The following is a 14,476-nucleotide window of genomic DNA, read 5'->3' as shown; positions in this document are numbered from 1 at the left end:
TGAACAACAAAGGGAGCCGTCAAAGAATAACAACTCAGCACAGGCAACTACTATCTCTATCTATCTGCCTGCCTATCTATCTATCTATCTATCTATCATCTATCTATCTGTAATTGCAGGGTTTCACCAATATCAAGAGGGGCAGACAGACAAAAGGAGAGAGGAAGGGAAAATACCACAGCACCGAGTTTCCCCAGTGCAGTGGCGGCTAGGCTCAAACCTGGATCAAGCACAAGGCAGACAAGCACCTTTCCAGGTGAGCCACTTAGCTGGCCTGACTGAAAAAAGAGCTAGTTATAACAGCACAAGCGCATGAAGCATTAGCAGGCTGGGGGCAGGGTGTACAGTAGTTATGGTTCCTGGGCTAAAAGACTCAGGTTCTCAAGGTGTGACGCAGATTTCACACAGACTGAGACACACTCAGTGAAAGTCCATCAGTGGAAGAAAAACTGGAAGTGGGGGAGAGGTAGTGAATGAGCAGGGTAACAATTCTAACTGAAATAAATGCACAGCAGTGAAACGCTTTTCATCGGCCATTTGATCTTCGCAATTTTAACAGTATGCTTTGAATCTGAGGTTTTCTGACTTCAAAAATGAATTTGGGTGGTCCAGTGGTGGTGCAGTGATAAGGCTTTGGACTCTCAAGCATGATGTCCTGAGTTCGATCCCTGGAAGCACATGTGCCAGAGTGATGTCTTGTTCTTTCTCTCTCCTCCTATCTTTCTCATTAAAAAATAAATAAAATCTTTAAAAATAATAATTTGGAAGGAAAAATAGCCTGAATGAAGGCCATGCCCATCCTGGGGGACAGTAAGTACCCCAAAAGTTGGAATAAAGTTGCTAGCCGTCTGTAATCAGCAAAGCAATGCTCACATAGTGCATGTGGCATCTCTGGGATCAGCAAGATAGCTCACTTTGTCCTCCAAGACTGACCAGGTTCACGCCAGCCCCCGCCATGCTGAAGGAAGCTTCAGGGCTACAGATTCCTTGCCTCTGTCTTTCTATCTGAAAAAATGGACCTACAGCGATGAATCCCTCGTGATAACAACAACAAAATCCTCATTATTTCTTAGCTTCTTTAGCTGGCTAGAGCAGGTCGAATGTTAGCCTAGCGATTATTCAGAACGAGAAAGCAGCGTCTGAAAATGTGGCTCAGTCCTCAGAAGCTCAAGCTGGCACCATCTCACAAGCACCCCAGAGGTGGCCAGCCATATCTCTGGGCAGCACGACAAAAATCGACTCTATTACATTTTCAAGATAGTTTAAGGGCAGAGTATTATAAAACTAGAAGAAGAATTGAGTTTCTTCTGAAAGGATGACATCCCTGTCCTACAAATGAATGTGGGTCCATTTGGGCGTTCATGGTGCAGCGAAGACCCACAGGTGACCCTCTTGGACCTTCCAGGTGAGAAGGGAGCCCGCTGATTCCGGACTGCACGCCACTAATGGCCCGTCCTCTTGGGGACCAGCCTTTATCTCACTGAACCAGAACACCCAAAGGAAACGTGGAGAGATGCCACACACTCCAAGCTCAAAATTAAGTGGGAGGTAAATCAAGTGACTGACTGGAGACAAACCAGCAGAGCACTCCGCAGCCTCAGAACTCTCCAGACAGCGCTGGCCAGCACCATTAGGTTCAGGCTGTGATGCGGACAGTGTGGCTCTTCAAGATGACCCGACTGAGCGCAGGCGGGTTCCCAAAGGCCTTCTTTCAGAGCAGGGAGGCTTTTGCAGGAAAACTGAGAACGTGCATGGGACTCCGGGGTGTCCAGAGTTCACGATTTGACAAAGAACGAAAACGAGCACGCGGGTGACACGTACCGTCTCAGCCATGGAATACTCAGAGTTCAGCTTTTTCGCTAGGCCGTAATCTCCAAGTTTTATCAAGTTAGCCTTGGTCAGAAAAATATTTAATGTCTTTATATCTCTGAAACAAACAAAGACAATTACAGTTAATTGCTTTTTCTCATTTGCAGCCCCCCGCCCCAGAATTAGTATGGAATAAAGATGAGAGTTCACACTGCTCAGACTGCTACGGGGTCCCAAACACCACTCCCACCGCGGAAGGGGCCGGGGGCATGGACACAGAGCCTCCGGGGTCAGTGAAATAGTTCGCCTGGGCACTGCTCTGCAGTGCGCACGAGCCAGACCCAGGTGAGTGCTGCCACTCACTGAAGGGAGCTTCGGTGCTGTGTCTGTCTGTCTGTCTGTTTCTCCCCACCCCCGTCTCTATCAAAAAAAAGAAGAAAGAAAGAAAGAAAGAAAGAAAGAAAGAAAGGAAGGAAGGAAGAAAAGGGAAAGAGTAAATTCTGACTCCCCAGAGCGACACAGCTCAGGAATGTGTCCCATGCTACAAGGAAGGTTCACTGCCTCTTCACCGCTGACGTCTTGAATAAAGTAACATTGAGGTTGTTGTAACGCTGGGTCAGCAGCAGAGTTTCCAAGTGACAAAGACAAGAGAAGAGGCTGTGCACTCCTCATGGCCAGGCTGAACAGGTGACCTGAATAAGACCGCTGGCAATTTTTTCTGAAGATGAACTGACCATGTGCAGCACAGAAAAACTGCTGCTGGTTCACGCTTTCACTTTTTGACCGGAAGAGGTGAAAAAACCCAGAATATTCTCTGACTGCAGGAGAGAAAATGACAATATACAACAGTGGTCACCACCCAACGGCCATTAAGAAATACGCATGTTGCTACCTGGGAGGTGGCTAGAGCATGTGTGGGGTCTCGGGTTAAAACACAGCATAATGGTTCTGCAACAAGAGGCGCTAATTGTCTCGGGTTCAATCCCCAGCACCTTTAAAAGCCGGAGCTGAGCAGTACTCTGGTTAGAAATCAACGAAACAAACAAACCAGGGGGCCTCAAGGCACTTGGAGAAGCCGCCCAGATGGCAGAGACGTGTTGTGATGTTTCTCTCCCCTCCTCCTTCTCTAGCTAAAAAAAGACAGCCTAAGGACGGACACTGAGGTTACATACTCGTTAGGGCCCTTTGTGTCACAAAAATAAAATGATTATTTTTAAACTTTTTGGTATTATCTTTATTTATTGGACAGTGACAGCCAGAAATTGAGAGGAAAGAGGGTGATAGGGAGAGAGACAGAGATACCTACAGATCTGCTCCACCACTCGCAAAGCTTGCCCCCTGCAGATAAGGACTGGGGGGGGCTTGATCCCGGGTCCTTGCGCACTGTTAACATGTGCACTCAGCCAGGTACGCCACCAGCTGGCCCAGAATGATTTTTGAAAAACCTGTCAAAGCAATGAGTGACTTCGTATTGAGGAGCTACTTCCTAGATCACAGCATGATTTAACTTCAGGAAGTGTGGCTAACACCCCTGTGACTCACTCTTTCCTTTCCAAACTGTATCAGCGGAAAAGCTCGACTGCTTCATCTAGAGAATAAGAGTGCTAGTGGGAGGTGCCCAGGGTGGGAGTGGGGGTGCCTAGCGGGGGCTCCTGTCACTCATTACCTGTGCAGGATTCCAGCTCTGTGGATGCAGCTCACTGCTGAGACGATCTGAAACAGGTACCACACCACCATCTGCAAAGACAAAACATGACATGTGGGCCAGAAACCAACAAAATACACACACACACACACACACACACACACACACGCGCGTGAAATCAAGGAAACTTAAACCAGACGTTATAGTCCACATAACTTGACATTTCTTACAGCTGAGCAAAGATTGTGGGAAAGGTCAAAGGAAAGAAGCAGTTCCAATGTCGTAAAATAACCGTATGGTGAAGCAGACTTGTGGAAAGAAATCCAGGAGGCATGCAGAGGCATAGAAAGCCAGGCATACCAGTATGCAGTAACTGAGTCAAGAACAAAACCCTGTTAGACTCATGGTGTGTGGGGTAAACCAGCTAGGAAGCGGCTACGACAGCTTCCTTGTTAGGGGGTATCAACCAGAGTCTCGGAGGAGTCTGAAGAAAAGGAACAGACCCTCTTCCTTATTGGAAGAGTAAGTACAAAACTAGAAGGTGAGAATCACGACATACTAATTCTAACTTCCACAGAAATATGAATTACCTCCTCCTCAAACAACTTGTCCTTCTGACGGAGAATTTTGTCGTACAGGTTCCCTCCTGCAAAGAAACAAGAGAGAGGGCTGAGTCGCTTGACAGGCAGCAAAGTCTGACTCTTGTATCTATGACTTTTCACAGGTGGACGTGAGGAAACCAAGGATGTTCCTTCCCTGTCAGCTGTTCAAATTGGTCACAAAACTCTGCCCACTGAGGGGCCAGGTGGTGGTACCAGCACCTGGTCTGAGAACATACACTACGATGCACAAGGACCCGGGTTCAAGCCCCTGGTCCCACCTGCAGGGGGAATGTTGCACAAGTGATGAAGTGGGGCTGCAGGCATCTCTTTCCCTCTCTAGCTCCCCTCCCTTCTCAATTTCTGTCTCTATCCAATAATAAATTGTTAAACAAGCAAAAAATAGTACATCTCCCAAGGACTGTATAAAAATATCTTTTGGAGGCCGGGTAGTGGCGCACCTGGTCGAGCGCACGTTATAGTGTGCAAGGACCTGGGTTTGAGGCCCCCACCCCCAACTGCAGGGGGGAAGCTTCACGAGTGGTGAAGCAGGGCTGCAGACGTCTCTCTGTCTCTATCACCAGGGTCCCCTCTCAATTTCTGGCTTTCTCTATCCAGTAAACTTATTTACTTAATAAATTAATAAATAAAGATAACACGAAATATCTTTTGAAGATTCCTCTCCCTAACAAAGGAGTCTCAATGCAAAATTGGAATGTATGACTTTTTGATAATAAGCCACAGAAGCCATCCTGATAGCACATCAATCTGAAATTACATTGGATGTCACAAGCAGGTGGCCTCTATTCTAGAACTCCTTTTAGAGGAACCTCCACTGTTGTCGTAAGAACTCAGAGCGGTACTAGGCCTCTTGGCTTATGGCTGTGAAACAGTAACGTCAACATGGAGCGAGATACACACTGTGTATCACTGGCAACTCTTTTTCTTCCTGCTTCACACTGAAATGGTACCCCAAAACTTAGGGTACACCGAGGCTCCTTCATGAATTCCTTCTTGCAGGGTAAATCTGAATTTGCCTACCTTCCTCTTTACCCAGTGATGCAGACTACAAATGACCAGGGTCCACTCACTTCCTAGGGAAGTTTCACAAATTCTGTCCCCACCAACAGTAAACGAAGCTCAAAACAAACAAAATGTTCTGAGAGTTCTACACATTATTGTATGAGAACTAGGGAGAAGCGTAATAGTTACGCAAAAAGACTTTTACACCTGAGGCACTAAAGGCTCACGGTTCAATCCCGAGCACCACCATAAGCCAGAGTTAAGCAGTGCTCTGGTAAGAAAATATTAAAAGCAGTCTCTGATGTGTACAGCACACGACTGGCACTACGCATGGGGATGTGCACAGCCGTCTCAAGCAGCAACCACAGTGGGTCAGGCATCACTTATGAATAAGCTCAGGTAAGATTTGGAGTTGAGCACAAAGCTAAACTTCTTGTGCAAGTTTAGAGAGTTTTAAAAAGTAGTAGTTTAGGAAATGGGTCATCTTATTTTCCTTTCTAAAAAAAAGAATGAGAGTGGGATCCAAGCATCACTCTGGCACATGTGACACCAGGGACTGAAATCGGGACCTCTCGCTGGAGAGACTTTTGCTTTACCCACTGCGCCACCTCCAGGACCCCAAGTCTGTTTCCTTCACTGCAAGGCTCTACTGTTCTCTTAGAAGTCAAATGTCCAAAGAAACCAGAGATCAGATAAATCACTTTCACTAAGTTCTGCTCTCTGAAGCATTTTCAGTAAGACATCTTAGGCCGAAGTCAACATAAGTATCAGGTAGAAAAATTCTCATTTTTTTTTTTTCTTTCTTTCTTTTCTTCTTTTCTTTTTCTTCTCATTTTTTTAACCAGAGCTCTGCTCAGCTCTGGCTTATTATGAACCTGGAATGTTACCACCTCGGACAAAAAGTCTTTTTGCATAAGCACTAGCTAGCTGTCTCCCCGACTACGACATGATTGCCTTAAATATCATAACGTGGCCAAGGAGGCGGTGGTACCCGGTAGAGCGTGGAGGTCCAGAGCACGCCATGTTCTACTACAGAGAACTCTGCTTCCCTCGACAAACATTTACAATATGCATTTTATAGGCCAGGCAGTGGCGCACCTAGTTAAGTGCACACATTACAATATGCATTTTACCAAGCCACATGATATTTCTTTCTTTTATTTATTCCCTTTTGTTGCCCTTGTTGTTTTATTGTTTTTTTTAAAAGAATTTATTTATTTATTAGAAAGATAGGAAGAGAGAGAGAGAGAAAGAACCAGATATCACTCTGGTACATGTGCTGCCAGGGATTGAACTCGGGACCTCATGCTTGAGAATCCAGTGCTTTATCCACTGCGCCACCTCCTGGACCACGTTGTTTTATTGTTGTAGCTATTACTGTTGTCCTTCTGCTTCGTGCCACCTGCACTTAACCCGCTGCGCTACCGCCTGACTCCCTTGTTTTCTTTTAACGTCACTTATTTTTTGACTGATAGGACAGAGAGAAATCTAGAGGGAAGAGAGACACCTGCAGCCCTGCTTCATCTCTTGTGAAGCTTTCCCCCTGCAAGTAGGGGCCAGGAGCTTGAATCCAGGTCCTCATGCACTTAACCAGATGCGCCACCACCCGGCCCCTCTCTCCCCTCTCCATTGCGAAGGATCTGTGGGTGTGCACGGGACACACCTTTACTCTGGGCAGCACTTCAAACCCGAGGGCCTGCACCAGCGTCCAGGGTTTCCTTGCCCACCCCAGCTCGGCCAGCCCGGCCCGTGGGAAGCCCTGGTACCCCCTGTACCATTGCAGTACTCCAGCTCGATAAGCAGTGTGGTGCTGTCCAGGAAGTGGTTGTAGTAGGCGATGATGTTGTCGTGCTGCAGCAGTGCTAGGATCACGATCTCGTTCAGGGCGTCGCGACGCTCCTTCTCCGACAGGCGAGTCAGGTCCACCTCCTTCCACACGACCAACGAGTCGTCCTGCAACACAGCAGCACAGGGGCCGCTGAGCTGGCCTGGCTACTTGACTTCCAGGAGCCAACCCCAGGGGCCGGGAGGCCGGAGGCCTGAGGACAGAGCGCCAGGGGTGGTGGAGGCCGGGCGGGGTTTCAGTAGCAGAGAAGCAGAGCACAGTTGATCTCATCAGCTTTGCGAGATTAAAAAAAAAAAAAAAGAAAACTTGCCTCGAGTTTTATCCATTTGTTTATTTATTCAACTTTAGTATCTTTATTTATTGGCTAGAGACAGCCAGAAATCAAGAGGGAGAGATAGGGAGATAGACACCTGCAGCCCTGTGTCACCACTTGCAAAGCTTACCCCCTGCAGGTGGGGCCCGGGGGCTCAAACCCGGGTCCTCGAGCTCTGTAGCGTGTGCTCGACCAGGCGCGCCTCCCCTGGCCCCTAGCTGTATAAATTCAGACTTGTGGGAGTTCCCTTGACCCTTTCCTCCAGGGAAAGAGGGAGCCCTCCCGCGTCACACAGCATCTAGCTGTTCACTGAGTGGCCAGCTCTGGAGGGAAGGGAGGCGGCGTTCCTGTGACAGGGACTGGGACAAGGCGCCGCAGCTTCTGAGCGGGGTGACCCAGCGCTCCTTGCACGTCAGCACTGACATACAAGCAGACGAGCAGGAACCTCAAGGCTCTTGTCCAAAGGAGAGAGGGGGAGAGAGAGAGATGCCGATGCTACGGGGAATTCTCACTTCACCCCCATGCCCCCCAGACACCTCTCTCCTGGCTGTTCTCCAGGGCTGGCTCAGGCCTCCCGCTAGTGTCCGGACTCCAGGGTGGAGGCCCCGTTATGCTGTTTCCGGGAGCAGAGCCATTGCTGCAGGGGTTCAGACTACTTTATTCTTTTTTAAAAAAATTTATTTGTTTATTCCCTTTTGTTGTCCTTGTTGTTTTATTGTTGTAGTTATTCTTGTCGTCGTCGTTGTTGGACAGGACAGAGAGAAATGGAGAGGGGGGAGAAAGACAGACACCTGCAGATCTGTTTCACCACCTGTGAAGCGACTCCCCTGATAGTGGGGAGCCGGGGCTCGAACCGGGATCCTCACGCCAGTCCTTGCGCTTTGCCATGTGTGCTTAATAGTTTATTCTTTTTTTTTTTAGAAAAAGGTTTTTTTGGCTTTTGTTTTGTCTTTCAGAGACAGAGAAGGCAGAGAGACAGTGAAACAGATGACAGCACTGCAGCTTCCTTCAAAGTGGTGGGGCCCCCCTCGAACCCGTGCCCTGGTTTCCACCCACAGGAAGGGTCTCTACAAGCACAGAGGCAAAGCAGAGGCGCCAAGGCCCAGCACCTGCCGGCAGGTATGTGGGAGCCACCCCACAGCCCGCTGTCTTCTGCTCTTCAAGGGGCAGCTCGTCACACTGACAGCGCCAGGAATCACATCAGGAAATGGAAACAGGCCTCCTAAGCCCCGCCTGGGGGGCTGGGGACAGGTCCCCAGGGTTCAGGGTTAGGGAGGGGTGCAGGGGGACTTGGGGTGCGTGTAGGGGTGGGGTGCAGAGGAATCTGGGTGTGGGGAGGGGTGTCGTGGTGCAGGGCGAGTTGGGGTGTTCGGGGTGGGGGGGCTGGCACAGGGGTCCTGGTGTGTCGGGGTGCAGGGGGGCTTGGGGTACTGGGTGGCGGGGGGGCAGGGGGACTTGATGTGTCCGGGTGGCGGGGTGCAGGGGGACTTAGGGTGCCGGGGGTCGGGGTGCAGGGAAGTTGGGGTGGCAGGTGGCAGGGGGACCTGGGGTGCACGGGTTCAGGGAGACTTGGGGTGTTCGGGGTGAGGGAGCTGGTGCAGGACATCTGGGGGTGCCGGGGACTTGGGGTGCCGGGTGCGGGGGGACCTGGGGTGCAAGGATGCGGGCTGCGGGGGGCCTGGGGTGCAGGGGTGCGGGCTGCGGGGATGCCGGGTGCAGGGGTGCGGGGGCGCGGGGTGCAGAGGCGTCGGGTGCGCAGGCGCACATGAGGCCCGGAGCGCGCACGGGGCGGGTGCGGGGCGCGGGGCGCGGGGCGCGGGGCGCGGGGCGCGGGGCGCGGGGCGCGGGGCGCGGGGCGCGGGGCGCGGGGCGCGGGGCGCGGGGCGCGGGGCGCGGGGCGCGGGGGCCGCTACCTCGGTGCGGCGGTACAGCGTGGCCTCCCCGAAGGCGCCGCGGCCCAGCACGCGGATGGGGACGTAGTGCAGCTCCTCCTGCTCCGCGCCGCCGGCTCGCGGCCCCGGGTTGGCGCTGGGCCCCGCGCCCGAGTCCCCGCCGCCCCCGCACTCGCTGCCGAAGTCCGAGTTGAGGGAGTCGCAGTGGCGCTCGTACTCGCCCAGCACCGACATGGCGGCGGCCTCCGACGCCGGCCCGCGGCTCCCGCGGCCCCGCTGCCCCGCCGGGCTCCTGACCCCGGACCCGGAAGCAGCTCGGCCGCTTCCGGTCCCGCGGGGCTCCTTCCGCCGGCGGCGGGGCCCGGCAGGGGGCGCGGGGCCTCGGTCGGCGGAGGCCGCCGGCGGGTGCGGGTGCGGGTGCGGGTGCGGGTGCGGGCGCGGGCGCGGGCGCGGGCGGGGCGCCGCGGCCGAGTGTCTGTCCTGTCCGTGAGTCTGTTCGGCCCCGAGCTCCGGGCCCGCTCGTTGGTGGGAGTCGGGGTGACCCGCCGCTCTCAGAAGCCGAGCCGCGGAGACGAGACGGGCAGCGGGCCGGGAGCCGTGTCATGAGCCAGAGGCTGGGCCCCAGCGTTTCACAGCGTCTAAACAATCCGTCCGTCCGTCCGTCCGTCCGTCCGTCCGTCCGTCCGTCCCAGGCGCAGACCGAGGGAAGCCCGAGCCTCCGCCAATGCTGCGGGGGCCGGGCTCGAACTTTGGCCGCGCACGTGGCAGCGCAGCGGTCCTGCAGGCCCGGACAGACACACAGCCGGGGGAGGACCGCTGGACGCCGGTGGGCGAGATGGCGCCTTCCGCCCGTGTCTGCTCACCGCACCTAAGGTGACCGTCGGTGTCCCCACGAACCCCGATGACAAGACTGAAGGCAGGGAGACCCTTCTCCAGGAAGAGGCGGACATGGAAACAGTGACGGGGAGGCCCAGCTGGAAGAGCCCTAACCCGGAGTGGTGCAGGGGATAAAGCCTTGGGCTCTCGGGCCTGGGGTCCTGGGTTCAGGCCCCAGCAGGACTTGAGCTAGATCGTGATGCTCTGCTCCTCCGGCTCCCACCCTTTCATTCATAAAGAAAAAATAACAAACAAGAAATCTGTCTAAGGCACGTCGACAACTTGGTGGTCGCTTGGAACACAGGTTTCAGATTCATGAGAGGGAGAGGAAATGAGAGAAACAGGGCACCAGCCTGGCACACGCCATGGTGAGGACTAAACCGGGACCGCATGCTAGTAGGTCTAACGCCCAGGCACTTGTGCCACCTTCCAGCTGCTTCATATTATTTCAGTAGTTTTTTTTTTTTTTTTTGCCTCCAGGGTTATTGCTGGGGCTCCGTGCCCGCACCATGAATCCACTGCTCCTGGAGGCCTCCCCCCGCCTTTGTTGCCCTTGTGGTTATTATTATTGTTGTTGATGTTAGTTGTTGGATAGGACAGAGAAATGGAGAGAGGAGGGAGAGGAAGATAGAGAGGAGAGAAAGACAGACACCTGCAGACCTGCTTCACCGCCTGGGAAGCGACTCCCCTGCAGGTGGGGAGCCGGGGAGTTGAACTGGGATCCTTATGCCGGTCCTTGTGCTTAGTGCCACGTGCGCTTAAGCTTCTCTCTCTCTTAAATTTATTTATCGAAAGGAAACATTGAGCAAACCGCTTTATGCTACGTGCCTCTGCGCTACCGCCTGAACCCGTTTTTTTTTTTTTTTTAAATCCTTTATTATTGAATAGGGACAGAAATAGAGAGGGGAGGGGGAGATAGGGAAAGATGGAAAGACATCAGCAGCCCTGCTTACACCACTCGTGAAGTTTTCCTCCTTCAGGTGGGGACCAGGGGCTTGATTCTGGGTCCTTGTGCATTGTGATGTGTGCACTTAACCAGGTGCGCCATTGCCTGCCCTCTCCCCCCCAACTTTTTTTAAAACTAGGTTGAGCAGTGAAAGCAGACACAGGCCGTGAGTTGGTAGAATGGGGTCAGGGGGGTCAGGGGCTAAGACTTGTCCTGCCTGTGCACAGCTCACCTGAATGGGCAGTGCAGAGACTTGTCTTCCTGGACCTGGGTCCAGTGTATCAGTGCCCCAGACTCCTCAGCAGCCTGTGGAAGCAGGTGTACACTTTGCCCTCATTCAGTCCAATCCACAGTAACAGCCTCCCTAGATCACATCGCTCCTGATTTTTTTCACAGGGCTTATCTATAAAATACAAGTGCAGCACTTGTCTGCACTCACTAGACAGAACATAAATGCCACATCAGCAGGATTTAACACTTTTAAAAAATATTTATTCCCTGTGGTCCAGGAGGTGGCGCAGTGGATAAAGCATTGGACTTTCAAGCATGAGGTCCTGAGTTCAATCCCTGGCAGCACATGTACCAGAGTGATGTCTGGCTCTTTCTCTCTCCTCCTATGTTTCTCATTAATAAATAAAATCTTTAAAAAAATATGTATTCCCTTTTGTTGCCCTTGTTGCTTTATTGTAGTAGTTATTGTTGTTCTTGATGTTGTCGTTGTTGGACAGGACAGAGAGAAATGGAGAGGAGGGGAAGACAGAGAGGGGGAGAGAAAGACAGACACCTGCAGACCTGCTTCACCGCCTGTGAAGAGACTCCCCTGCAGGTGGGGAGCCGGTCCTTGCGCTTTGCACCATGTGCTTTTAACCCACTGCACTACCGCCCGACTCCCAGATTTAGCACTTTTATAACTGCAAATTGCTAGTGCCTGGGAAAGTATTTGATGTCACTCAAGATTTTTTGTTGGAGGCACTCTAGTTAGACTGGTCCTGAAATGAGTGCAGACTAGCAGACTAGAATGTTCTCAGGTGTGACCAGGGACTGTGAGCTCAGACTGACAGGGATGCAAAGGTCACACAGGCTCCTGTGCCAAATAGGAATAGACATGGGCCTTAGGGCAGATCCATGGGGTTAACGGCTAATGGTATTTACTCTTCTCACTCTTGGGAGCTACTGATCCAGCTTTCTAGTCCTATTCTCAACTCTTGACACCATCTTCCCAGACAATGTTTTTCGTTCACCTGCATGTTAGCTATCGGGCCCAGGCCAAAATAAAAAAACTCATGGGCTCCTTAGAACATACCTAAAAAAGACTTCTCAAGCTTCCTACCACATGAAGACCCCTAGTTTCATTTGCCCTATGCCCACCTTTGAGTGCTTGTTGATTGAACAGTTTGCTTTATATCAGCCACCACGTACAGATGCTACCATGATGCCATCCTGACCTCCCTGGACAGACCTCACCAATATGTCCTGGAACCTCACCTCTCCAGAGCCCTGCCCCACTAGGGAAAGACAGAAATGGGTCAGGATTTACCTGCCAGCACCCATGTCCAGCAGAGAAGCAATTACAGAAGCCAGACCTTCCACCTTTGGCACCCCATAAAGAATTTTGGTCCATATTCCCCAAAGATAAAGGATAGGGAAGCTTCCAACAGAGGGGATGGAACATGGAACTCTGATGTTGAGAACTGGATTCATACCCGCTATCTTATAATCTTAGTAATCATTAAATCACTACCAAAAAATGAGAAAATTTTGTTGAATATAAGGAATAGCTTGTATGACTTTATTTTTAAAAAGATAGACAGCAAGAGACCACAGCACCCGTTTAGTCAGTGATGGAGGGCGTTCGCTGGTGGCTGCAGGGACCCAAGCAGTCCCTCCCTCCTGCACCCCACCCCCCAAACATACATTGCAGAGCCCCCAAAACATACACCTGGACCCTGGTTCTTTGCATGTGGTGAAAGAGAGGGAAGCATATTATTAGATGGTTCATTTTATAGCCACGAAAAATGCAACCTAAAATACAAGACTGATAACCCTATTCAAACTTGATAAACTTCTTTTTGTTGGTTCCATTCCAGGATCCTAGCTAGTAGATGTTTGCTGTCCGCTGAGCCACTTGCTGCTTCCCACAGAGAAGCAACTTGCCCTTGCCTCCCAAGGAGCTCCCGGTGCAGGTCACCGGCTGCTGGAGTAGTTTCGTGTGGCTGTGGAAGGGCATCTTAAGAACGTAGGGCAGTGCCAGCCCTCTGCACCCTCACAAGGATAAGTTTTAACAAGTGTCTGGTTAGGGGAACCCTACTTGGTCCTTCTGGGGATGTGTAATTATATTTTAAGCATGATATGTGTAATGTGTTTGTATATGAGCAAATAAATTATGACCATTCACATAAACTGTCTACCTGGAATATATTATAGACATTTTTTTTTTTTAACTCATCATGGAGTTTGTCCTGTTTTAAACTGAGGAGGATGGAGAACTTGTTGCTAGACCAGACAAAGAGGTACGCTCAAAACAGAAAAATGCACCTAAAATGTTTTCTGCTAGCCTTTATTTGAGAAACATTACACAAAAGCCCCCAGCCCAACGGCTCCCACGTGGACGTGTGTAGATCCCACACGCCTCATCACCTTCAGCAGAGAAGTGGCTCGTGGCAGGTGTGACCAAATGTCCGCCACAGCATCGCCATCTGTGTTGTAACAGGCTGAAGAAAGAAGCGGACAATCTCCTCATCTTCAAGTGGACTTGAGCACGACCTTGCTTTTTAGCTGAGGTCAACGTGTGATATCAGAGAACTTAAAACCGAAGCGTACATGTCGATGTTGGTAGTTTGGCTTGGGTAAAAGTACATACAAGCATTTCAGTTTCCCAGTCACACATGGAAACTAAAACATCAGCAAAATGAAATCTTAAGACTATTTGTCAGAACAGAGGACGCTGGCCGGTTAATTGAATCATTTTGACTGTTTCAAAGGGGAAAGGCACCCGTCAGAAATATGAGGGCATCTGAGTAGGCTCCTGGTACAGGGAGAGGTTCGCCTTGACTCGGGCTTAGGAGTGGATGGGTCGTAACTCCCACACCTCTTGTTTCTACTTGGCCACTTGTCCGGCCACTTACTGGGGCTGCCCGTGGTGGCGATTCAGATGCTGCACCACAAAGTTAAGAGAGCTGCCCAAGTTAGAGAGAGCCAGTTTAACACCACACAAGGAGTTCCCATAGGAAATAATAATAGTAAAAATATCCAAAGGCTGGCACGTGAACAGAAGAGCCTGAGGTTGGGGCCAGATAACACACTCTTCTTCCACCTCCGTCCTGGACCCAGGCCGGTGTTCTGTGGTAATTCCAAAGTGCGGACCTTTAACTCCAAGCTGCACGAGCCCACACCCTGGAATTCCTGCCACTGTGATTGGACAAGCTCTGTAACAGTTGGCAGGGTTAAACAGAATCGAAGAGAGGACAAGCTCCAACCCATTTTCCTGAGAAGTGGGCAAAAGTGTCAAGATGACTGGAACAGGCTCA

At 51.3% G+C, this 14,476-nt stretch overlaps 1 protein-coding gene across 2 annotated transcripts in view; it reads right to left on the bottom strand.

Annotated features, from left to right (window-relative positions):
• The window catches only part of NEK9 (NIMA related kinase 9), a 40,698-nt gene extending 31,198 nt beyond the window's left edge, over positions 1-9,500 (bottom strand). The window contains exons 1-5 of one of the 2 annotated variants that reach the window (XM_060181262.1): positions 9,149-9,500; positions 6,852-7,029; positions 4,045-4,100; positions 3,476-3,546; positions 1,822-1,927 (exon numbers count right to left, since the gene is read on the bottom strand). In XM_060181262.1, coding sequence (XP_060037245.1) covers positions 1,822-1,927; positions 3,476-3,546; positions 4,045-4,100; positions 6,852-7,029; positions 9,149-9,361 — 624 coding nt within the window. In that variant the 5' untranslated portion in view covers positions 9,362-9,500. The remainder of the gene's footprint in view (positions 1-1,821; positions 1,928-3,475; positions 3,547-4,044; positions 4,101-6,851; positions 7,030-9,148) is intronic. The other variant, XM_060181261.1, reaches the window with a different exon arrangement.
• Between the last annotated feature and the right edge of the window lie 4,976 nt (positions 9,501-14,476).

The sequence above is a fragment of the Erinaceus europaeus genome, chromosome 22 (assembly GCF_950295315.1).
Source record: "Erinaceus europaeus chromosome 22, mEriEur2.1, whole genome shotgun sequence".
Classification (NCBI taxonomy): Eukaryota; Metazoa; Chordata; class Mammalia; order Eulipotyphla; family Erinaceidae; genus Erinaceus; species Erinaceus europaeus.
Note: the sequence above shows the minus strand (reverse complement) of the source record. Positions and strands in the feature narration are given on the sequence as shown.